General features: G+C 36.8%; 1 protein-coding gene across 3 annotated transcripts in view; it reads right to left on the reverse strand.

Annotated features, from left to right (window-relative positions):
* Positions 1-25,642, reverse strand: part of CCSER1 (coiled-coil serine rich protein 1) — a 708,879-nt gene that overhangs the window by 271,411 nt on the left and 411,826 nt on the right. For all 3 annotated transcript variants that reach the window (XM_040599449.1, XM_040599460.1, XM_040599455.1), the window contains exon 9: positions 7,505-7,582. In XM_040599449.1, the coding sequence (XP_040455383.1) occupies positions 7,505-7,582 (78 nt within the window). The remainder of the gene's footprint in view (positions 1-7,504; positions 7,583-25,642) is intronic.

A 25,642-nucleotide genomic window follows, 5' to 3' on the forward strand; every position in this document is an offset into this window, starting at 1 on the left:
AAATTATCATTTCTGCTGAATGCAGACATGCAGGCAGCATGTAATAATAAAGCTTCTTTCACACTAATGATCACCATAACAAGAAATTAAGTGACAATGCATACAAAACCAGACATATGACTTGCCAGCCTGTGCATGACATGGGTCTGGTTAGAAAATAGTTATGTACAACAGATGCCATGTTTGTATAGGAAAAAGGTCACCAGAGTGAGCTAATTTATGTTAATACAGGCAATCTACATGCAGCATGCACACAACACGAGAACATTTCCACATTATGATAAAACTGTTTAAGTAGGTCATTCTGCATTAAAAAGCACTAATTCTAAACACATTAATATGACAAAACCCATACACATTGCTTTATAATACAGTGGTTATCCATGCCTCATTTCCGAATTTTGCTTGTTGATCTTTTCTTCAAGGTGAATCCATGGTTTTATCATCTTTAAGAAAATATACTCAACGCCTACAGCAAAATGTTGCTATGTTTGAGAATTTCTGCTTGTTATTTATTTACTAAATTCTTAGTTTATTTTTTTTAAAAAATCAAGATTTCAGTGCTGCTATGATATTCCCAAACCATTCTCTGGCCTTACAAATTGGACACTGCTAGCGTTCAGCATAATGCATGAGCAGAGTGAGCAAGGTATAATCTAGCCAGACAACAATGACTTTTCAATTTCCATAAAGTAAAAACTATTGAAAGGTCTCATTTCTCAGTGCCCTACTTCTTTCTATCCTTAGCATAAAAGGTCAGAGTGGATGTAGTAAAAATATGCTATTAATTCTAGGGATAACTGCTCATTTAATTAATAGTTAGAGATGTCATGAACTGTCTGGTAACTTCTTTATGACAGAAACAATGTAACTATAACATTCTGAAAATATATTACTGCAATAACATTTTGGTAAGTCGTACTGCACTAGAAGTGCACTACTACACAGAAATTAAAGTAAAAATAAGAAATGAGACAAAATGTCTAGGTGGATATGCTTAAGTGAAAAAGTAAACTTCTGGAGAACTCTAAGGAGATGATGATGAAACCAAAGCAGAAGTAGGAAAAGCACCATCTTCAAAAATATAAGTTACAGGATAAATAAGTAGTAGTAACTAAACACTCTCCTTCTTCCCCTTCTTTCCCCCACCCCAAGACATCTAAGCAAGTCAGTGACAGTAAGTTTGGTCACTATTTCTGTGTACCTCATATTTTATTGCACTTAAAAAGCAAGATAGCAACAGCAAGTGTACCTGCAGATACAAAGACAGAAGTTTGTGACAGAGAAATGTAGAGTAAGTTGAAAGAAGGAAAACATAGGCAAAAAGAACACTGCACTGTTACTGCAGAGTATATTACAGGAAAACAGTATTTTTACAGAGACAGACTAGAGTGTTATATTAAGTTCTGGTCTATGAAGAAAATCAGCTGTTTTATCATCAAGCCACATACTACTACAAATATTTAAAGAGCACACAGTTTATTTATACAAGCAGTCAGAAGCCAACTTGCATTCCACAAATCAAAACTGAAGATCATTCATACTAATTGAGCACCACTACAGAATGTGAATTTTACTGTTCTTTATTCCTAGAGATGGCAAAATTAAATGCATAATACCTGCAGATAATCAGGCAACGAATTAAAGTGATTAGTGGAAGCCTGTCTTTTCTATATGGCAAGTCTCTGTTTCTGTCCTAGAACCCAGTTACTTTTGAAGTTCATTTATGTGAAAAGCTGCTCACTTTTTGTATAGCACCACAGATACCTAACCCTCAGCACAAGCAAGCACCCTCTGGCAAGTTCAGCACCAGTAATCTGAACTGCTCAGACCTGCAGTGAGCAGCACTAGGTGTAGCAATTCATTCATGTTCATGACTTTGTGGTGTAATGGAATACAAACAGCAAGTACCTAGGGGTTTGGTGGTGAGGCAATATGTTTTGTAAGGGTTGGTGGGAGGTAATAATTAAAACCAAAACAGTTTCAGCATAATATTTCACTATGCATGGATGAAAAGTCTGACAGAATTTGCAAAAGTCAGGCAGCCTAAAGCACAGGTAGATTTTGAAATGGTATTTTAAATTTGTATACTAAAAAATGGAAATTGGACATGAGAAGAGGAGAAAATGATTGCAAGAGGAAGCGGTGGGAAAGGAATTAGCATGCCAGGATATCCAGATATTAATAGATACACAGAAGTACAGGCAAAGCAAAGACTGAAACAGTTAATGGTTTATTTGATTTCTAAAGGTACTTTGTTAAAAAAAGAAAATTAATTTTCCATTACAGAAAGGTATATCATGCATGAGTTTGCATTATTTCACTGTTTAAATTACAAAACAAACTCTGAGAGAATATAAGAAATAAATGGAAAAAAATAATCTAGTAGTAACATACAATAGCAGGTGGACATCAGTCTTCAAGTCGAGGGGTGGGAAGGAAGAAGCAGGGTGTATTGTCTAGGTGGCAAAATGCAACTCACTTCACACTCTAACAAACTATGCAATATGGTGGGCAGAAATATACCTAGACAAAAATGAAGAGTTCAAGAAGTTCAAGTACTTTAACATTCTCTTCTCCTGCCTTCCTAAAGTAGAGGACACAAGTCTACGGTTGTTCACAGCATCCATAAACCACTCTCCGGCTGGCAGGGAGGATGAGGACCACAGAAGGGAGGTGGAGGGGGACAGTTAGAGCATCCCCCTCTCAGTGAAAAATAGAGGCTCAACAGAAAGCAGTGTTCAGGCTTTGAGAGGGAAATGGAGGCATGCTGTCCAAAGTAAGGTACAGCAGGCTACAAAACAAATCCCCTGAAAAATGTATTAGTATGTACACCTGTTAATTTTAATACTGCATGGGAGTGCAGGTGTTTGGAGTCAGTGCCTAGTTCTGTATCACCCAGCACTGTTGCATACACAGTGCTGCCCATCACCAAGCAGAGGCAGTTTTTATTTGTAGCTATGCAAATCAAACAGTAAGCAGACTGGGAGCAATACCACACGAGTTTGCTGTCTGAGACTCCAGAAGCATAATAGAAAATATAAGGACTACTAAACCAGAAAGGATTCCATTAACTGGGGAGTGAGTTAAGGACCAGTCCAAAACCTCTTTATATCTGATTTACTCTCATTATGAAAGACAAATAACTAACAGAATAGCAGCTCTGAGATGTGAAACCCCTAATATCAGCACAAGGCACACACAGGAAAAACATTGTAGAAATCATATCAGCTCTTCGGAACGTCTGCTCTGTGTAGAATAAATTTAAGTACAAATTCTTTTCATCCAAAGACTGATTGTTTTCTAAGATTAACAAAGTGGTGCTGAGTTTGACGTCTCTTGGTGACAGAAATAGAGAAGTGTACTGTGACTGCTTAATTCTGTCTTCAAGAAGCATTTTAATGAAAACTCATTAGCAATGACACATACTGCACAGTGTTTGTGCGATGGCTGCACGATATTTTGGGCTACTTGTTTAGCTAGCAGCCGTTACAAGAGCTGTATTACCTAACATGATCTTGTAAACAGTCGCAATACTAGTTGACTGTATCTATTCATCTTCCAGTCTGTTTTAGTAACCTGATTGACATGGAAGAAATTATCCTTTGATCTCTCAATAAAATAATGCTTTGCAAACAAAGGAAGGTGAAGGGGGTTAAATTGGCATCGATTATTTAAGACATATTAATCATTTGTTATTTAATAGTCTCCCACATCAATCTGCTGTGCACATGGCTCTTTCTGCAAGATTCCCAATACCTTTTAAATGATTCTCAGTAGACATATGGAAAACAGAATAAATTTACGACTATCGTAAGGTGGAAATCTCTCGACATTCTGTAGCAGAAAGCAAAAAGCTTTCTAAGAAACCCAGATTACATTCTAATGTGTCCCTTGAACACACACAGCAGCTGGCTTGACATTTTACTTTCAATTTAGTCAAGTAGCAAAGTGGTCCTGTTAATCACTTAAGGAAATTGTAGCATTTCTCATCCTGGAAGACTTTAATCCTCCTTATCAAAACTTTTTTTAAACTTTATGTTTTAATTCCATAATTAATTTTGATATTAGATCATTTTAAATAGGGAAAGGAGATTAAACAGCGTGCTTTCCAGTTCAAACAGTTCTTCATGGAGAAACGTTATCTTTACTGCTACAGACTTTAGCTTCAATTTGCTTGCTAACACAGTGCGCTAAAGCAGTTTCCGTTGAAAAATCTCAGTGTGATTCATAGGAGAAAACAGAGATATGTATCAGGAGTTTTATCCTACAATTTACAGGTATTGCAGGAGATTGCATGATTCAACTTTGCTGATCACCTTGATAGCAGAATCTGACTCTAATTATGTTATATCCACTAAAATAAAATACAATATATTAATTTCCATTCTGGCAACTTCTCAAATACTTACCCACAATACTCAGTCAACACGGTTTAAACCTTTTCAGAGCGGCTCCACAGAGACAAGAACATTTCTTCCCTTTGAAACTTTGCATTTCTTCCTTCACCCATTCCTTCCTAAATATAAACTAGCCTCCAGCCTTATTTTCATTACTGTACACTCTATGGATGAAAGGATTTATTCCTTGTCCAAGTCAAAGACAGAACTCCCATTTAGTTTTAACAACACATCTAAATGAACTCCAAAGCTAAGGAATAGTCTCTGAACTACTGGAGACATTTTCCAGAAGCCAAACAAAACAAAACATTGCTTTCTTTGGGGGGTAACCTGTCTCAGGGTTTTTTGCACTACAAAATAGGTAACTATTAAATTTATACAGAGAGAAACAAAAGAACATGAAGGAATATAAAAAATACAAACACAACTATTTGCAGAAGTAGTAACTTAAGGATTTCTGAAATTCTACACTCTGAAGTGCGTAACAACATTTGTACAACATTGATAAAATAATTCTATACAAACTCCTGATAACATTTTTATCTGACTACTGTTAGCTTCTAAAGTGGTATTAAAGAGAAATAAAACAGGTGACTTTTTGGGTTTTGTTTGGAATTACAGAAGCAAAACTGTAGTGATGATTGAATTACCTTAAATTTTCTGTCTACCTGTTAAACTAGATAAGTATTCAATTTATGATATTCTCAGAATGTGTGACTAATGGGGTAAAAACCATATTTTGCATTCCCTGATCTGTTTTGTATATTTCTAGTTAATCTAATTTCACATTAGCACAATATTCTTGCAGTTATACACACTTACGTGCATCCTGAATAAAATTATGTACAGATGCTACTTGCCATTGTCACATCTTGTTCTTTAAAATCTCATATAAAAGCAAATATAGAAATGTAATTGCCACTTGGTTTCGACAGAAACACAGCTGAACCTAACATTACCTGTAATAGCTATCCTTTGAAGAAAAGCTGCACAATCTAATAAGTGACCAACGTTTTTTTAACAATATTACGAAAAGTGTTAACACTATTTATTTGCACATTCTTCTTCACTGAACTCCTTTCATGATGATCATAGTAATCACGTCTCATTCCTCTAGGTCAGTTCAACTTTCTCTGTAATGAATTCCTTGCAATGCAATTTTCACAAGTACTCCATACAAGATAAATACAGGTGGATGTGTTGTTCCGTACGAAAACATTCCACGTATCTTTTTGTTCTTGCATTGCATCACCCTACATAAGAAAATACATGATCGCAACCATGATATGGTAGACGCATTTTACTAAGAAAGGTTGAAAAATGTGTTCTACTAATGTTGAAGAGAATGCTGCTAAAGAAAAAGATTTTTAAGAAATATTGTTACTATAACCTTTCATACTCAGATCTCAGCAAGAAAACTGTATCTGTTTGTGGGAGGGGGTTCTAATTTTATTGCAGAATCAGCAACCATCTACTTTACTGACAGAAGACCTCCCCCCTCCACCTCAACTCCAAGGGAACACAGACTGGAAAAAGGAAAAAAAATAAAAATAAATCTGTTAACAGCATAGATCTCTGCAGCATGAGATAATTTGATTTTGGAGAGAACAACCAAATGCAAAAATCATATCTGTTTTCTAAAAAACAAAACAAAACAAAACCTGCACACCCCTACAAATTGATTATTCTCATTTTTAGTGGAAGACTTACTTAACATCTAAGTTGTAATAAAGTAACTGTTAAGAATAATTAGTCTCAGATAAAGGGAGATAGAATTGCAACACATAAAAATGTTTTCAAGTATTTTTTAATATTATGGGGTTTTCACTATTAATATATACACCTTATAGTTTCAGTAAATTTCAGCAGACATTATTTCACGGACACAGTAGAACGTAAGTGTTCATATGTGGCAACCCACGAACAAAAAATTAGTGACAGGAACATTGAGAAAAGTATGGACTTATTTGCTCTAAATAAAAAAATACTCAAAGAAAAAGAAAACAAACAAACAAAAAACAACCCACGAGTGTTGAGCAATACTTATAAAAAATAATAATGACTACATGTTTGTCCAAAGTGTTCTACTTCAAACAAAAACAGTTAGTACTCCTGGCTTGAACCAGCTTAAAAGACAGCCTGAAAAAATACTAAAGTGTAGCTTGCTTCAAGAACTTTCCAGATTAAAATGTAAATTTTTTATATTTCTATCTTCAGATGACTATCCAGAGACTCAGAAGACAAACCTTTAATGTTACACTGATACAAAACATACTCAAAGAGAGGTTTCAAAACTGGCTTTAATTCCAGTGTTCTTTTTATAAATTTGAAGCAGCATGTTAATATACACCAATGAACTACAGCCTTATTCTGCAGAACAGCCTTTTTGGTAAGAAGTATTGTAAGATTTTACTCAAATCACAGAATAGAACTGTACTAAATATTCCACACTGTGGTATTAATCAAAGTTATTCCAGAAGGCTCATATAAACAAGTGAATCTCTTACACATACTCAACCAATGTCCCACAGACAGAATACTTTAAAAAAAAAAAAACAAACAGGTAAAAAAACGTATCTCTACAGTTAAGGAATCTTCCTTGCCTGTGCTCTTGTATGAGGGTACACACTACCTATTCACCTTCTAACAGAAATTCTGACAGATGCTCTTCAGGAAACAGAATTTGAACATCACTTGGCAAAAATGTATTAATTCCATTATCTTTCAAAACACAAATATTGCTGGGGCAGCATATGGTGATTATAAACATAACAACCTCATTAAATTCTCAATAAGTGTGTAAAAGAATACTGAAAAATAATTACAATCCACTAATACATATCTTCCACATTCACTTATGCTAATTCTCAGCTCTTTGTAAAGCATAAAATTAATAGGGCATCAGTGTGCTGGCAGGTCATTGTAATTGTTTTCTCATGTTTCAGAGCATATTTTAGAATCATTGAAGAGCAACGGATGAATGGGGTTCCAGTAAATCCCACTAAATCAACACATGGACACAACAGCAGCAAAGGCAAACAGGCTGACAGAAGTCTGAACACCCACAAAGATGATAAAAAATACTGTTCTACACAGCTACTTACATCATGGCCTATGAGTTCTGTCTGCGTGGATTTATCTGCTTGGGAAGCAAGAGCCTTCTGAAAGCACTGAGCCTTTTCCTGTAAAACAAAATAACACATCCTAGGTGAGTCATGGTTTTAGTCACTGGGCTCTGCAGCTACAAATATCCAGGTAAGTTCAAAACTCCTGCATGAACAGCTGTTCAGAATAGACGTATTCTGGCACTATTCTCACTGGGAGGTTGATTTCCTTAATGATAGTCCCTTTTATCAACTTATCTTTCTCTTAAACAGATAGTAGGCTCAGATAGTTCAACTGTGCAGTAGAGCTGGGCGCTCTAGAAGTGACATCTAGAAGGATGTCACTGAAGCATGATGCAAAGCAACCATCTTCCAGAGCAGATAATGGTACAGAGACCCAGGTAGCTGTGGTGATTCTTGCAAACATCAGCACCACTCCAACAGCAAAGAAACTGTTTTTTTTTTTTTAAGAAACATTAAGGAACATGCAGGCTTCACTGCAGATTGCAATGCTGAGACAACTTCCTCTTGCCTGATGCAAACACATTAGCAAAGCCTTAACTTTTCTTGGGTATTGTATTAATTTCTGCTTCTCCTTCACCCTTGCCCCTCTATATTTCAATGATTTGTGGAAGTATGGCATGGAATGTTGGAGAAAGGCCTGAGCAAAGAAATCTGGGCACTTTAAGACAATTATGTTTCACCCAAAAAAAGTATTTTGATACTTCATTTGAAACTTATCACTAAGTAGAAATGCTGATCCTGATCAAGCCCTTACATATACTACACTATTTTCCAGGAGAAAGCATATGATGAAACAACTGTAAATACATGGGGTATGGCAGGAAAAGGCACACAGGAGGGGAAGGTTCCATGAATAGAGAGCACAAGGTCCTTCACTGCTCTGATGTTTTCCTATCTACTGTTCAGTATTATTCTTCAGCTATATATGTACAATACACTAACTAAAATTCCTCAAGTACAAAAGTCTGTTTTAGTGATAGAGACAGGTATTACAGCAAAACAGAATTTGTGTATATTGAACGAATTTCATTTTTACTGAGATAAAGACATAGAAATATTATTTTAAGGTATTGCCTAAGTTGTGTTGTCCTTTAGAAGTATCTCTTCTACATGTTTTAAGTATCTCATGTTATTCATTTCAAGGCAAGATGCACATCACTATGCTAAGTGAATTTTGGTCAAAACCATGTAAACAGCTGCAAGAAGACAACCCCTAATGACCCTACCTCCAGTATTTCAAGCTGTCAAATAATGGGGGTGAAGTGGAAATCAAACCGATCACTTCACTAGTATGAGACAACTTGTGCCCAAACCTCATAATGTAACTGCTAAGTTAAAACGCAATTCATAGCAAAGGCAATCTCATTTCTGACAGAAAAGCTTCATCTTCTTAGGGTTTGAATTTACTAGTCCACTGCCCACAGCATTTTTAGGTGTTTAGAAAACAGACATTGTTATATATCTACTTTCTTATGTAGGCAATAACATTTTACTGCTCAGAAGCTCCATGAATGTTGTAGTTACAAACCCAGATATTCACAGGCTGAATGTTCAAGTAACATTATGATTGGACCAAGACCAATATTAAACTGCTTATCTGATCAACTTTAACATTTGCATACTTTCTCTGTGGATTCACAAATACATATTTTTAAGTTGCTGGGGGAAAAAAACCCAGAAGACATCAAAACCAGCATTCATTCAGGTGTGAATCAAGAAAGGTTAAGACAAGCCTGTCTCTAAGCAGCTTGTATTACTTTAATAATTAGTTACTGTCAAGTCTGAATATGTTTAATGAAAAAAAAAACAAAAACCAACTTCTAAAAGTGCAATCACAGCTCTGTGAAGATGAAAAATATTTAGGAAGATTTCAAATCTTAATTATGAGCCTCACTATAGTCATACCAGGTAGCCTTACTCACAATAATGCAGAGGTTTATTAGATCCAAGCCAGAGAGGGTTATTACTATTATTAAAAAAAATAATAATTTGAAATCTTTATAATCCCAAGAAATTTCTTAAACATTTCATCCCCAAGCTCTACAAGAGAAAAACCCTTCAGCTGCGCTGAGTGCTGTACAACCTTACCAATAAAAAGAAGGCTCCAAGCTTTGAGAGCACAGGCTATCTAATCAGAAACAGAAAACACATAAAAAAGTGAATCTCCCAGTCCATTGAGCTGATGAATGCCAGAGACAGGAAAAGAGCCTTGAAAAGTGTATCTTCTGACTCCCATTTACCTGACTGGACCATGCTGTACGTTAAACATCACCATTACCACTTGTGTATGTATTGCAAAATTAAAAATAAATGTTTACAAGGTCATGAGATCACCACATAATTTCATTATAAGGATTTTGCAAACATACCTGAGCTTTTAACTTTATTTTTCAAAAGCATATTTCAAAGATGCTTTAAGATACAGTATTAAACAATGGCAGGTACCCGTCTATGCTATATTAAAATAGCACTGCATTTCTCTAATCAGAGGATTTTTTTTGAAAATAAAATGTATTTTGATTATTTATTTCCTGCTTTATCTACTGCATCAACAGAAGGTAAAAGACTCCATTTCCAGGTGGTATTACAATTTATAATTTATATTTTAATGCAATACCTGGTATTGTTTATTATTATCAATCAGTCATTCAGTAAAGCTGTATGGCACGTAGTCATTTCCTTACAGATTATATTTCCCATAATAAATCAATGCTACCTTAAGAAATAAGTTTATGTACATACATCACTGGAAGTACAGAGGAACATTTTCTACTCATTACATCTCTAAAATAAAAAAATTACAAATCACACATTCATATATGGGCCAGACGTGGCCATGCATGCTTTGAATAGTGCAATACAATAAAAATTTTATATGGTCACACTCTATGAATAATATGGTCATAACAAGTGATGCCAATCTTAACCTCCCCAACAACAACAAAACCCAAAAGCTGAGAAAGTTAATGAAAGAGAAAACAAGCAGTAGTGCAGTCATAAAAACCTTCAAAAGACTGACACATCAAGCATAGTCATTCATGCAGAAATAATCTCTACAAGTACAGTTTTGAACTTCTAATGCGCACTGTTGTTAGTCTTGATTTGTGTTCTGGTTGCACCCAGGTGTCCAAGAAGATACCCCAAGTCTTACGATAGCTCATCTAAACAAGAATTAGCTCTTTCTCAATCCGTATGTCTTTAGATTATCACTGCTACACCACTGCTAGGACAACCTAGATAAACACAGTCCTGTCCCAAAATAGAAGACACTCAACAGACAAGTCTAGAAGACAACATTATTATCCCAGTTTGATAATTCAGAAATCGTGATACAGGGACGCTAAGCTTTGCAACATCAAAATACAAGGAAAAAAGAAAAAAAAAAGAGTACTACTGACTTGATCTTCCTACAAATATTTGAAGAAAAATAGTCAACAGGTGATTTATTTTTCAATGTCATGTGTGAAGCCACCTACAGCATTATGGAATGCTGCACAGATCCACAGTCCAAGTCTTATGCCCTATGCAGAAAAGCAGTTTTCTTCACACCATTAAACTTGAAGACATTGACTTTGGATAGGAATTTCTGGGCTCAGTTACTTTCTGAGAGTCCCAACAGGGAACAGCATTCAGTAAAATTATGTGCGGGATTACTGCAAAGCAGGACTATGCATTTGGGTTCAAAGGTCCAATTTGTACACCTTCAATTCACAATATTTCAGCACTTTCTTTCTAAATGGACATCACATGCATGGCAGTGAAATTCTCTCCAATTACAGCTCTCACTGTACAGTACTGAACAGTACTAAACAGCCCCACAGAAGACGTGAAACTGGTAACTGTTATTTTACCCAGCAAATGTTAACCCATCAGCTGTAAAATACTTGATCATCGAGAATAACCAAGTTTTACCTTCTTTAAGTTGACCTTTTCCTAAGTTTACTGGCTGAAAATGGAGATGAGGCAAGTAAAGTCTCTAATTAAATCACTTATAGGCCAAGCAAACCAGTGATCATATTTTTAGAAACAACTGCAAGTTATAAAATCACTATCCTAAATATTAAAGAAGGATATAAACATATTTATTTAAAGTATTTGTCTTGTGGGAGTAGCACAGTACTGTTCTCATAAAGTAGTGGGAATTAACCCTTCCAAGAAGCTAGACTGGGACAAAATGGATTAGATAATTAGTCCTGCACTACTACTTTCACTACAATACATTGCCACAACATCGCCTCCAGTTGGTACGCTGATGAGTCAGCTGGTAGAGTTGGGCTGACACCCAAAACTAAACTGAAAATAAACACAGATCTATCAAGTTTGGTAAAAAAAGAAAGCACACAGTTTATAACCTTGGGGTTTCGTCTTCCTTTATCCCTTTTTAGAGCAATTACATTTATCATTTTCATGGTGTACACAATTTTAAATGCTGGCAGGTTCTGCATGGGTACATGAACAAAATTTTACAGTTTGTTTTGGAAGGGTTGAGGGTTTTTTTCCATAACTTCTTCCATGGGTTTTTAGTGACTAACTGTATTCACTGAAGGAAAAACTCTCTGGTTAATCAAATACAATACAAAATAACAGCATTATGAAAATCCTGTAGCAATAACTACCGGATGATTCTGCAACACATTTAAAAGAAAATTTTACTTGTAGAAGTTATTTTATTAACTTTCCAAATTATCAAAGGCACTCGCCAACTTTTCATTATGTTTTTCTTCCCTACCATGTGAAATGCTAACTTTGTGCACTCTGTCCTTAAGGCCTCTACGTGGAGATGTTTAAGTGCATTGCCTATCGACTGTTTACGTTGGTTTGCAGTTTCCCTTCCCTCTGTGCACGCAGGGATGTTCGTGGGATGTGATTAATGTCAGTGCCAGCCACTTTGCACATAGATTTAACAGCACGTGCATTAGGCAGAGTGCAGGAATCATTAACTCAGCACATTCCAAATTGCAACTGATGTTTATTGAAGGCTTCTAGCATTAATTAAACCTCACACAGCTAAGTGTTTACAATGATTTTACAGATTGCTGTTCTATGGAATGAGATTCACAATTGTGGCATTAAAGTGCATAGTACAAACACAATGAAAGGGTCATTTTCAAGTCCCAGCAACAACTGCATGGGGCAGATTTTGATCACTTGTTGGTTAAATGAATAGAGAGAAATAATCATAAAAATTGCTGCCACCATGAAAATCAATAAAAACATGTACCAATCTCTGTGATAAATAAGGTTGCAATTTTATTCACTTATATTTACAATGATCCCTGAATCACTGTAAATATACTTAGCAATACTGAAAACAACACACCCCTGCCATTCTTCGAGTTGTTTCCCTTTGACATTATGCCAATTAATCAATAAATTATTTGTACATTCTGACATGTATTTGGGATAGAACCATCAGTTTGTGTTTAGCACGGCCAGAAATAGGACAACTATGTGACTTGGGTTTGTCCTGTGCTCACATGCAGTCCATTAACTGTGCATATTTATATGCACACACTGGAAGTGATCACACTGCCTGTCCATCTATTCCTCAGTAATTTTTTATTACAGTGGTCCATACTAACTAGTCCAAGCACCAGAGTTAAAAAGTAAAGTTTCTGTAAGTTTCATGAAAAGGGCCTAAGCTGGCAAGGGGCTTCAGCAAGAGCTTCAAGCTCAAAGTCAGCCAGCTGTGCAGTGCCTTCAGCTCAGCCCCACCACACCAGGCGGTGTCTTCAGCCCAGGTAACACTTTGGAACCCAGAAGGATGTTTAGGGACTGTATGGGAAAGTGGGGCATGGAGAATTACAGAGAAACAGAGAACTTCATTAAAAGCTGAAGAGACATACACAGAATAGGATTTAGTGACATCGCTTGTTGAAAAAGCTTCAGTCGCTGCACCAGGCTCTCAGATGCACTGCAAAGACTTTTTCCCAGGCAAGTATTTGCTTAAGCAAGGACCAAAAGGCAATTCTACCCTTTGTGAATCTGATCTCAGGAGAAGTCATAGCATGGGTTTTGCCCATAATTGACACTGGAAAGTTATTAAAGCAGATACCTTTTTACTGTGAATCCAGGTTCATCACTCATGCCCTCCACTCTTACTCACTCACCTCAATTGAGATACTGAAAATTAAATATGAAGTACATTATATTTAATTCAGTCAGACAGAACCAACACATTTTTATATGCATTATTGTGACATTCCAAATACTTTTGCACACCTAACCAAGGCTCACAAGTAACATCCAGCAGCTTTGTACTACTTTGTCAAAGCAGAATAGTTTTGACCAGACAACAAAATCTGCTTCCACTTTTACCATACTAAAGCAATCCAAACCAGCCTTCATATTTTTGATAATACTTGACAGACTAAGACACAGTAGCATTCCAGCACAAGATGGGTCAGAAGTGTATCAATCTCCTCTTCTTTCAAATATTTCTTTAATTAATTCAGAAACTTTTCCAATTATGGGAGTTTAACTTCATGAAGGCCATGTGACTGCTACAAATTCTACAACAAATCATTTGATTCTGGAACTTAGTCAATCATTTACAGCACTGATGTTTTGATTTCAGTTGATGAAAGTAATGAAATAACATAGCAAAACATTTTCATCGATGTATAAAAGCTATACTTTTCAAAGCACCTGCAAAAGATATTAACAACTCTTATCCTGTACAAGGAAAGTAACCATTACATTCTAGTTTTGGTTATGATGCATATGCACAAAGAGGCTATAGCACAAAGAATGGGAAATAAATTTTCTCTTACTATTTCTAGAAGCATTACAGGATCTTCAGGAAAGAGTACTGGGAAAAAATCTGCCCTTTTAAAAATACAGTTTCTCACCATTATTTCCCACTAACACGTATTGTAAGCAAACCACATCGCTATGGTCCCCAGATTACTGCAATAATGGAACCAAAAAGACGATTTATAATCATGACCATAAGCAGCTGTCACATCAAACTGTTTGAAGATGAGAAATTGCAACTCAAACTATGATTTAGTCATAAAAGCATAAGAATTACATTATACAAGTCTAAAGAGACACCCTGATACTATCTTACAGAGTTTTTTCAGCCAAAAAGAGGAATAAATTCTAATTTTGCCTCAGAAAACAAGTGAAAAAGAGAAAGGTGAACCTATGGCACTTGACAAACATCAATAGTCAGTTTATACCGTAATATAAATCCAATCTACCAAATAAACCCTCTTTATTGGCTCATAATCAGTGTTTCTACACTATTATTGATAAAATTGTTTTGCTAAAAATTGTACAAGTGTTCTTTAATGCTGCCTCACTGCTGTCTCAGCTCATAATGTGTGCCTACTATCAAAAAGGGATTTGTTTGTAAGCACTGCTTTTAGATAAGCCAGCGTTGCCTAGGAAGATGTGTCATCTGTCAACACATGCTACACACTACAGTATCTTGTAAAGATGCAGAAGACAACAGCTGAATCCTGTATGTTGGTCAAAGACCAGGGATTCCCTCTGATCTGTTAGTGTAAACCAATAAAGACAGCTCAGAAACAAAAGCATTGTCAAACTAGGCATATTAAAAGATGCAATGAATGGCTGCAGCAGAAGATGGAAGTATAAAACTACCCTGTAAAATTGGACTGGACAAGCAAGCAGCAGAGATCCTTTGGGAGTTAACAAATAAACAGGTAACAAGCAGTTCAGGAGTGTCCCGAGCTGCAAAGTGATGGACTGGGAGAGCTCTGAGGAAAATAGCATGTGCTTTCATGTATCAGCTTTTCTGTAAGCAGCTGCTTGTGGCCACCACTGGACACAGACAGCTGAAGGGCTGGATAAACCCTTGCACTGTCCCAGTTATTTCATATTCTATAAAGCCTAAACCAAATCCACTCTGTCCTGAAATATTGCAATATCAGCCTTCCAAGCACCCATCTCACACTGTTTCAACAGATAAGAAACTGGTTGCCTCTACTTTTCATCCAGTTATTCCATGCTTCTTAATAAGGAAAAGCTACCTAACTTTTCCTCCTTCTTCAGTTAAGCTTATAATACTAGAAGCAAAGGAAAATATAAAAATGAGCAAAAGCCACCAAATGGCACATGCTGGGGAGAACTCTCCAGCCAATTAATATAAGCTCAAAGAAAATAGTAATCTCTGTGAATATATTTCAGCAATAAGTGTCATGTGATCTAACAACAGTGTGTATTCTCAAACTGGGTATTATAAAAATAGTCTACACAGCATTACCAACTTTGAAAAACAAGCCTTGTCTACGTATTTTTACATGCAAATCCAAACCTGACTATACTTGGAAGATCCAGAATCCAAAGTTTAAATCAGGAATACTTGAAGACACAGAAAAAAAATAAAAATCTTACCATAAACAAAGACTAATGTGGCAGATAAGTGTATAGTTTATGTAACTGGGTGGTGGGGTGTGGATGACAGGGGAAAAGGCTATATTTCAGTAACCAAAATTAGTGAAATACAGTGAAAAGTACTAAGTCAACGTTACAGTCCATGGGTGATTTTACCCATGCACAACAAAGTCATGTTAAAAAAAGTCTCTGCCAAAACTACTACTACTACTACTACCATCTCAACCACCACCACCACCACTACTACTAAAACCATCATCAAATAGCTCATTGGATGTTTTGATCTTGAGTTATAACTATTTAGCAACCACACAACATTATCTATGGACTAAGTACTGGTTAGCATTTTTAAAATACAACAACAAACATATGTACAATATAAAAAAAAAAGATCCCGAACAACTTCTTTTAATCTACAACTCTTTGCATTCAGTTGGGAGCTGCATGGCAGCTCTCAATCGATTTTCAAAATTTCAAACTGAATCGAAGTTAGAAAACATGCTAAAGAAACAGGTATTTTATTAACACAGAAGTGGAAAAAGACTGTACAAGACCCTCTAAAGGTGCATCCAAAAGCTGGTGGCCAAAGCAATTTAGAATTCACTTGTGAGATCTTGGGATGGGGTAAGAACCTGTGTTTCTACACCATACTACTGCGACTTAGTTCAGATTTCCATTTTCTCCAGAAACTTCCTGTAGTGTCCACCATAACAAGATATCCGTGGTTCAAGGAATTACCATAACATAAACAGCACCCACATTTTTTTGTTTGTTTTGATTTGGTTTGGTTTTTTTTTTTGGGGGGGGGGGGTGGGGGTTGGTTGTTTGGTTTGGTTTTTGGTTTTTTTTTTTTTTTTTTTTTTTTTTTTTTGTCAGGACATCAACTAATTTGTTTCCCAGTTTCCTATACATTTTCTTGAAAACCCAAACTGACTCAACAGACAACAGCTCAGAACACCACTGAACTCTCATAGCCAGATATACATGGACAAAATGGTTTAGATTGTTGCACATTTTATAATCACAGAAGATTTGTCAGTTTTCATATATTAAGCTTTTATGTCATGCTATTCCACTCATGGCAACAAAAAGCCTCTGTCCTCTGATTTCAATGATACATTTACAGTAGGTCATCACACCTCTATTTCCAAATTGCATAAACATGAAATACAAAAAGCGGAAAATAAAATAGAATTATTTGAACAAATGCAATCTCAATGTATAGATATTATCAGAAATGGAAGGTGTATCTTGTCTTTTATGGAAAAAAATAGCTGCATTTTTCACGAGTTCCACAGAATTTCTAAAGTAGGTCGTCTTAAACTTTCAGGTTATCCAAGCTATATGTTCAAGAAATACTGCAGACAAAACTGACTTGTTATTCACAAGCACCACTCTATGTCAAAAGAGTGGCAAGCTTCTTGAAATGTGATGCAGTGTTCAACATTTTCAGGAACAGATGCTCAGTTTATTCTGTATACACTGACTTTTCTAGCATCACTTAAAAGAGACAGCATCTGCTTTCCTACCAGAATTTGCACACAAGCAAAAGTGAAGAAGTAAAGGTATCACGAGGAGGACAATAATGAAAGTCATTTCAGTGCAAAAGTTATCTCTGAACTGAAACTTTTATGGCCTTAGAACATCCTGACACATGAAAATACAAACACATGGCATCTTCGTTACCCTCTTTACCCTTTTTTTTCCCCTGACAGCAAGGGGAGCACCTGTCTTATCCATCACACTCACATACTTTATACATTTGTTTTATATTATATCCTAAATGTGTATCTAGACTTTTGAGTCAAGGTCAGCAATCCTTCAGAGGGCAGGGTGATGCTGTTTCACCTTCCAACCACTGCCTCACATAGGATGCTTCGGTTACTCTGTCTGGCTGAACTCCAGGTGGCTACACCGCAGCCAAGGCAAGGCTGCCGCTAGATTGGGTTCTGTAGCTGGGACTCCACAAAATCATCAAGAATAAAGGACTCCCCTGTCACACTAACAGCAGGGCAGTATAGCCTCCACCACACTGCACAGCACCAGTCTTACTTTCTCACACCTTCCCCATCTCCAGGACCCCGCTGTGTTCAGCAAAGCAGCTTGCACAGCTCAGAATTTATATGAAAGTCCAGCAGTCTGGGTTGTCTGACAAGTAAACGTGGAGGACACAGTCAACACCAGTTGTCAATACACACTCCTGCATTACAAAGTTCTCAGAAGAGAAGATAAGAAGACCTCTTCCATTAACTTGTTGTCCACACAGCTGGCACGTTTAACATATTGGGCTGTCATCAGAGACAAGAATGCTTTTTGTGAAATGGAGTCCTCTACGGTTCATGTCCTAAGAGCCAGCTGGAATTGATTCCTAGAAACTTTACTTATCATGGCACGAAAAAATACAACTCTTGATGCATGCTTACCCTACATGGTACACAGCGGACAGGACAGTAGAAGACTAAACACATTATAAACTTTTGCTAATTATATATATATATATGCACATTTACATAGGTGAAAAAGATCATCCTTCCAATAGCGGGTGACAGGTGGTGCCTTCCACTGATGGAAGCCACGCACCATTATACCTTCCTGTTCTTGATATAATCCAATTTAAAGAGAAAAACAGTTCTGAAGTTCCAGTTCAAATCACTTCCAGCTGCAAAGACATCATTAGACAATGCAGTTACATATGCACTGTGAGATGACCTCAGCTTTCAACAGTTTTGCAACCTATACGTGTGATGGAAAAATTCTTGTCACTAATTACTGTTGTGTATTGTGTCTGGCTAAAATAGAGTCAATTATCCCCACAGTAGCCCTCAGAGGGCTGTGCTTCAGAGCTAGAATGGTATTGATAACACACCAGTGTCGGGGCTATTGCCGAGCAGTGCTCATACAACATCAAGACTGTCTCTCCAACATTCCCCTCATCACCAGTAGGCTGGGGGTGGGCAAGATCTTGAGAGGGGACATAACCAGGACAGCTGACCAAACCGACCAAAGGGATATTCTGTAGTGTACACTGTCCTCTCAGCAATAGAAGCCAAGAGAAAAGGTGGTGGGGGGCAATCTCGATTATAACATTTTTCTTCTGGAGTAATTGCTGTCCGTATTGAAGTCCTGCTTCCCAGGAAGTGGCTGCACATTGTCTGCTGATGGGAAGTAGACAATAAATCTTGTTTTTCGTTGTTTCCACACACAGCCTTTACTTTTGCTTTATTAAACTGTCTTTATCTTAACCCACGAGTTTTTTCCACCTTACTTTCTCTGCCATCCCCCACACCCCCCATCCTGCTGAGGAGGGGAGTGACAGAATAGTTTGGTGGGCACCTGGTGTACAGCCAAGGTCAACCCACCACAGTCCTTGTTGGCACCCAACGTGGGGCAGGAGGAATTCAAGATAAGGATAGTAACTGGGGGAGGTAACAGGCAAAATGTAGACTGAAAATGTCAGAGACCAGAAGGATCGTGGGGGATTTCTTTTGTAATTGTGGTGAAGGGACAAGGAGCAGGTTTGCTGGCAGAACTTGTGGCACTGTGGGAGACCCACGCTGGAGCAGTCTGCTCCCGAAGGACTGCACCCTGTGGCAGGGAACAACACTGGAGCAGTTTGTGAAGAACTGCAGCCTATGGGAAGGACTCATGTTGGAGAAGTTCATGGAGAACTGTCTCCTGTGGGAGGGACCCCACGCTGGAGCAAGGGAAGAGTGAGAGGAGCCTCCCCCTGTGCAATGAACTGAACGCAGCCCCCAGTCCCCATCCCCCTGTGCCACTATGGGGGAAGGAGGCAGAGAAATTGGGAGTGAAGTTGAGCCTGGGTAGAAGGAAGGGGTGGGGGAAGGTGTTTTTAAGATTTAGGTTTTATTTCTCATTGTCCTACTCTGATTCGAATGGTAATAAATGAAACTAATTTCCCCAAGTCGAGTCTGTTTTGCCCGTGACTGTAATCGCTGAGTGACTGCAATTGTGAATGCCCTTCATTACATTTTCTGTCCCATCAGGTTGAGGAGGGGAGTGACAGAGCAGCTTTGGTGGGCACCTGAGGTCCAGCCAGGGTCACCCCACCTCACAGTTCCTGTGAGCCTGCAGGAGATGCACTGTGCAGTTGAAGTGCCCCTGGAAAAGTGGAATGAAATGTTGAGTGTACAAGCAGGACAAAAGTCTATTGCTGCACTGTGCCTTTACTGCTAGAGGTCAGGAATTCTGGAAAATTTAGCTGCAGTGGTCCAAAGAAAGGCTGAAGAATCTAATATGAATGTAACATCAGTAGTACAAACAGTCTCAACTACTGAAGTTATACCTAGTAGAATGAAAGTATCTCTTTCGCACTCTAGGAAAAGCCCAAAGAAAATTTAATTTAACACCCAGGCATACATTCTCAGGGAAAAAAAAATTGCTCCAAATGACATTGCCTTTGATTCTACCTTTCCAGGAAAATCTTTAAATCGGACATAAAGAGAGATCCAAGGTCAAAAGGGAGAGAGGGAGTTGTGCTGTACCATACTTCTCTCACACACCCTTTCTTCTTACATTTCCATTCATTTTGCAGTTCAAAAAGGTAGTCACCAGAAATTCAGTGTTCTATACCAATGATTCTTACCAAATTGCCTTGCAGTACAGGTCACGTAGTTCATATACTCCCCTCTGTTATGTCTGCTCTTGTGTTTCGACTGACTGCTTTACACAGATGGTTTCTTTATCCATCTCTGAATTTCTGTTCCCTGCAGTTACTGAGTGGTAGTACCAGGATGCTACTCTGTGAAGAACAATAATTCTGATTTCCCCAAGTGTACCATGTCATTACAATCTGCCAGGTTAGCATACCCAGTTTATCACTTCATTCCCTATCCAAAAAGAAAGCTTCAAAATCATGTATACCCATCAGACTTCTTTTGCAAACGTGAACCATAAGCACATCAAGTTTTAGTCAGAAATACAAATGACAGAATACTACACCACAAAATCAAATTATAAACATTTGTGGAAAATCAGAGGGAAAAAAATAACATCTTCCTGCATGCTTGAACAGGTATTATTATTTATGCAATTCAGGATGTCACAGAATAGTTGTCTAGTCCTTGTAATCTATTGTGAAAGTCATCATACTGATGTGGAAGTAGGAAAATGTTCCTTAAAATGCTTTGGCACCTGTGGGAAATCAAGTACAGTCAGACGTTAGTTCACATGAAATATCCCAGTGAATCAGATTCCAAAGATGACATGAAATAAAAATAAAAAAATTTAAACCCAGTTCATTTCTATTGTAGTAGGTTGTCAGAAGATTTGTTTACAGAATTTTTAGAGCTTACTGCTTTCCAAATTCAAGTTTTTGCTTTGGATTTTTAATTGAATGACACCATATAAACATATTACCCTCTTACTTGTTCCTTAATAGTAACAACCATACAAAATGTTGGTCAACCTTTGCTGTTTCTCAAAAGGCATAGTTTTCCATTGTGAATAGCTTTGTTGAAGTTCAACTTTCAGTGAGTGTTTTTTCTTGCCAGATTATTTTGTCTTGGGACTTTTTTAAAAAAATGTGTTTGATGTGTTATGAAAAATTAATTCGTGTAAAAACCAACTTTTTGATTGATTTCTAAGGCCTCCATCCTTCAACAGCAACTTCTGGCAGGAAGGTGGAAATTTCCAAGGCTTAGACACAGTATTCCAAGGATTTAGCTCACAAGGACAAACATTTTGTGTTTAGCTGAAAAAAGGAAAGAAAATCTGAACTGCATAACAATGACTACATTAAAAGCAATAAACTCTCAACAAAAGGTTAATTTCTCCAGCTTTTGGGGGCTGAGGTGAGGAGGGGGAAGGCAGGAAGGTGGCTCATGCAGCAGGAAATTTTATCACTGCCAGCAGGACCACGAGCAGAAACGAAGGCAGTCTTCACTATCGTACTTCCCACGGGAGTGCTTTACTTTGCAGCCTTCATTTTCCTTCAAAGTTTTGTAATTATATTTCCATAATTTAGTCATATAAACAATATTATCATTTAGGTACTTCTCATTAATTCTATCCCACAAAAAGGGCAGATTTGAATTTTTCACTTATCAGTGTAATAACTGGCTTATAAAAAACATGTGGCAGAACTAAGCAATAATAGGATATCCTTGCTTTGTGATATTTCTTTTAGAAATACTTTTACATATCTCCTTGGGACACAGCTTCTTGGACAATGTGGCTGTCTTCACTGTAAAGTGGTTATATCAAAATGAATTTCATATGGCCAGTTGATGGACTTGTAGTTCAAAGACTACATAATGTTAGTGTTGACCTTTTAAATAAAAACAAATTTTTGGTGATCACCTTACACTATTCACTGAAGAAAGACTGTTCTCAATCATATTTCCCTGTGATCAGCATAGAAAATTTTGATGCTCAGCCTCAGATACAGGTTTAAAAAAAATTAAAATCCATTTATGAATTACTGACAATTAAACTATTCTTTTTGATTAGGATGTCTAGCACTATTTTTTCCAAGCATCCATGCCATCCAGACTTCTGAAGCACTTTATTAAACAGACGACACACTCACGCAGGTTGGAGTGGGGTGCTGTTAGTTTGTGGTTTGGTTTTGTTTTTTAATAGAATGCAGCTCTGGATTAAGTTATTAAGGCCATGAACAACTCATTTTTCAAATGGTGGAAGCACCTCATGATTTGTACTAACTTCTGTGAGACCCCTGAGTAGTAATTGTTTTTGAAAACTTAAGCGATTTTCAAGGTAAGGATCCAGAAGCAGAACTGTAGGGGGGGACATGATGACCCCAACAACCAAAAAACCCATGTAGTCTCTAAAACTTGGCCATATGATAAATTCATGCCCTTAAACCAGAGGAGAGGAGAAAGGGGTGTTAAGTACTTTACTTTCTATAGCAACAGATTAAAATAACATTTACATATTCACAGCACAACATACTGTCAGCAACTGAACCAAGTTTTCAAACGCCGATGAGCAACAATTGTTGCCATCAACTTGTCAAGTAAAACTAAATTAAATTAAACACTGAGGCATAAGCATGGAAGTAAAGGCATTTAAAAAATAAACATGAATACAAGAAATTATGTTGAAGGAAATGACGGATATTTTAAAAAACATAATGAAAACCATAACCTGGAGATTGGAAAACAAGTGCTTTGTGGAAAAAAAAATAATTCCAGTGAATGTAACAGTCTGTTTACTTTTATTTACGTAAATCTTTAGCAGATATTATTACAAGTATGTAACTTTACCTTTACAGACTGAAATCAATCAAATAATTACTTAAATTAATGAATGTACCTCATTTCTTATTAACACAGTAAATGGTTAAAATGGTGGAAACAAACAGAATGGAAATGTTTTAAAGCAGCATTGACTTAGGTCATTAAGTCATGTTATAGCAACAAGTCTTGAGTCTACATAGGTTGAAAGCAATTAAGGTTGATATATTATAAATACTGAATTTGCACCACGTTTGACCTTGGGCCACACAGTGTGAATCCAAACATTAACAACCAAAAGTGCTAAATCACCTCCTGAGTTTGAGGTGTAAAACAAGAAAAAAACTATACTAAATTTCACATAGGTGGCAAAGTAATTTAAGGACCATAATCCGAACACCACATCGGTATTAAAGTGGATGGATAAATTTGCAAGCACTTGCAATTTAAGAAATAGAGGCTTTACTTTACAGTCAGAGGGATTTAGTCTCTCAATAATTACTCCTGCTATGTATTATTACGCAGTGTTAATAATCTAATCACAGAATTTTAATGTTTTCTTAAGCTCCATATAAAATGACATGTCTGGGGAAACGCAAAAAAATACTTGAATACTTCTTTTTGCAAGAGCAAAGAAATGGGAAAGCAGAACTGAAGTACAGCAGTAACAAAGACAAAACCAGCCATTTTAATGTTATAGGAAAAAAAGCTTAAAAATATGATTAAAATAAGTATCTGGAAATTCAGGGAACCACGGAAGATGGTAATGAAGTAGATACAGTCACTGCTTATTAACCGAATAAATAAATAATAGTATTTTACCAAGAATACTACTGCTAATTGCAGAAAAAATATCAGCAACAGTACTTGTATGGACTTTGCTCTGTCCGAACTGGGATATTTCAGTAGATCAATACAGGTACCATAGACGTAAGAACACTGACAGTTTAGATCAGAAGACCATATGATGATAAAAATGATTAAAACCTTGACGCTAGGTGAAGGAAGAACATAGAGCAACCTAACTGGTAAAAATACTTAATAAATGTATAAGAATACATTCCTTACAAGAAATAACCCTAGTGCAAGGCCCTATTTCTGTCTCACACAAGCAAGGTAGTAGCCAAACAAAAACCAATACAGACAAGAAAACGGAACCAAAAAATTTCAGCCGGTGTTTCTTCAATCTAAATGCTCTGTAGGGCTTGCTCCCCAATGGACAAGTCATTAACTGTGCTATAAACCAGATCAAACTCCTAAAGCAAATACAAGTTAGAAATACCTATTGCTGGGGTGAGTGAAAACTGCTGGATCGTGTTTTTCAACTTCATATAGAGGTACATACACCAAGTACGGTTACAGATAAGTTACCAGCTGTATGGATTTTTCGTGCATATTAAAAAGAAAGGCTACAGAGAATTCCAGCAATCAGTATTAAACACGCTGCTTTTTGAAGTGTGCTCAGACTACCTTAATTGCCTTTGTGGTAACTCAGTTTGATGTTTTCTATTACTCAGATACGAATCTATAACACTAGATTCAGACTGAATAGATAGGGAGCAATGGCAGCTGCTTTGCGTTGCCAGGTCTTTTTGAACACAGAATGACGCGTTTTCTTAGTCCACCAGAAACACAGCTACAGGTTAGATATCTCTAGATGCCTAGATCTCTCTTCTTCAACTAAGTAATCCCCTAAATGTGGATGAGATACCAACCATACTGTCTACGTTCTTAGAAAGCAATAGTTTAATGGGATGAATGGATTAGAAATTATGATTATGAATTTTATGGAATACACGTTTCTATATAAACATGTATGAAAGAATCCAGAAGATCTGGCTATCCAGAAGATACTTTTTTTAATTGCCTTCTGAAAATTTGAGACGGCTATAGTGTTTTGGACTTCCTTAGTACACCATATTATTTTTAACTGAAACTGACTGAACATCCTTTGCAAATCTGTTCTACCCTGTCAAATTCCATTCCTCTAAGCTAAATTCCACAGAATACATTTAATATATCCAAATAAAGGAAATTTGCAAATCACAAGGCACCATGTGCATTGACCTTCGCTCTTCTTTTGAATTTGCAGTATGGTTCATTTTAGTCAAGCTGTTGAAACATTTGTGGTATAATGCATCAAATTAAGGCAACCAGCTGTGATGTTTAATTTAAGCTGAAAGTTTATGATCTACAACTACACAATACCTTTGGGAATAACTGATATTTCATGTTACTAAATTAAATGCAGTTACAAAACGGTTACAATCTTCCCCACATTTTACCCAGAGCACACTGTCATTTAAACTTTGGGTCTGTAAAGAGGACAAGCATTCAAACCTATGTATTACAAACAATAAATGAACAACCAGTTCTAGCCTTTGCTGAATATATAAATTGAAAGCCTTCTGGTCTAATGTGTTAGATTACTCCTATATTTTATCCTTCATTATGTGTAATGGAGTTTCTCCATTTGTGAGAAAGTGAGAATTCTGAACAGTCATTAACTATTTTGTCATAATGCACCATTTTTAGC

This window comes from Falco naumanni, chromosome 1, assembly GCF_017639655.2.
Source record: "Falco naumanni isolate bFalNau1 chromosome 1, bFalNau1.pat, whole genome shotgun sequence".
In the NCBI taxonomy this organism is placed as follows: Eukaryota; Metazoa; Chordata; class Aves; order Falconiformes; family Falconidae; genus Falco; species Falco naumanni.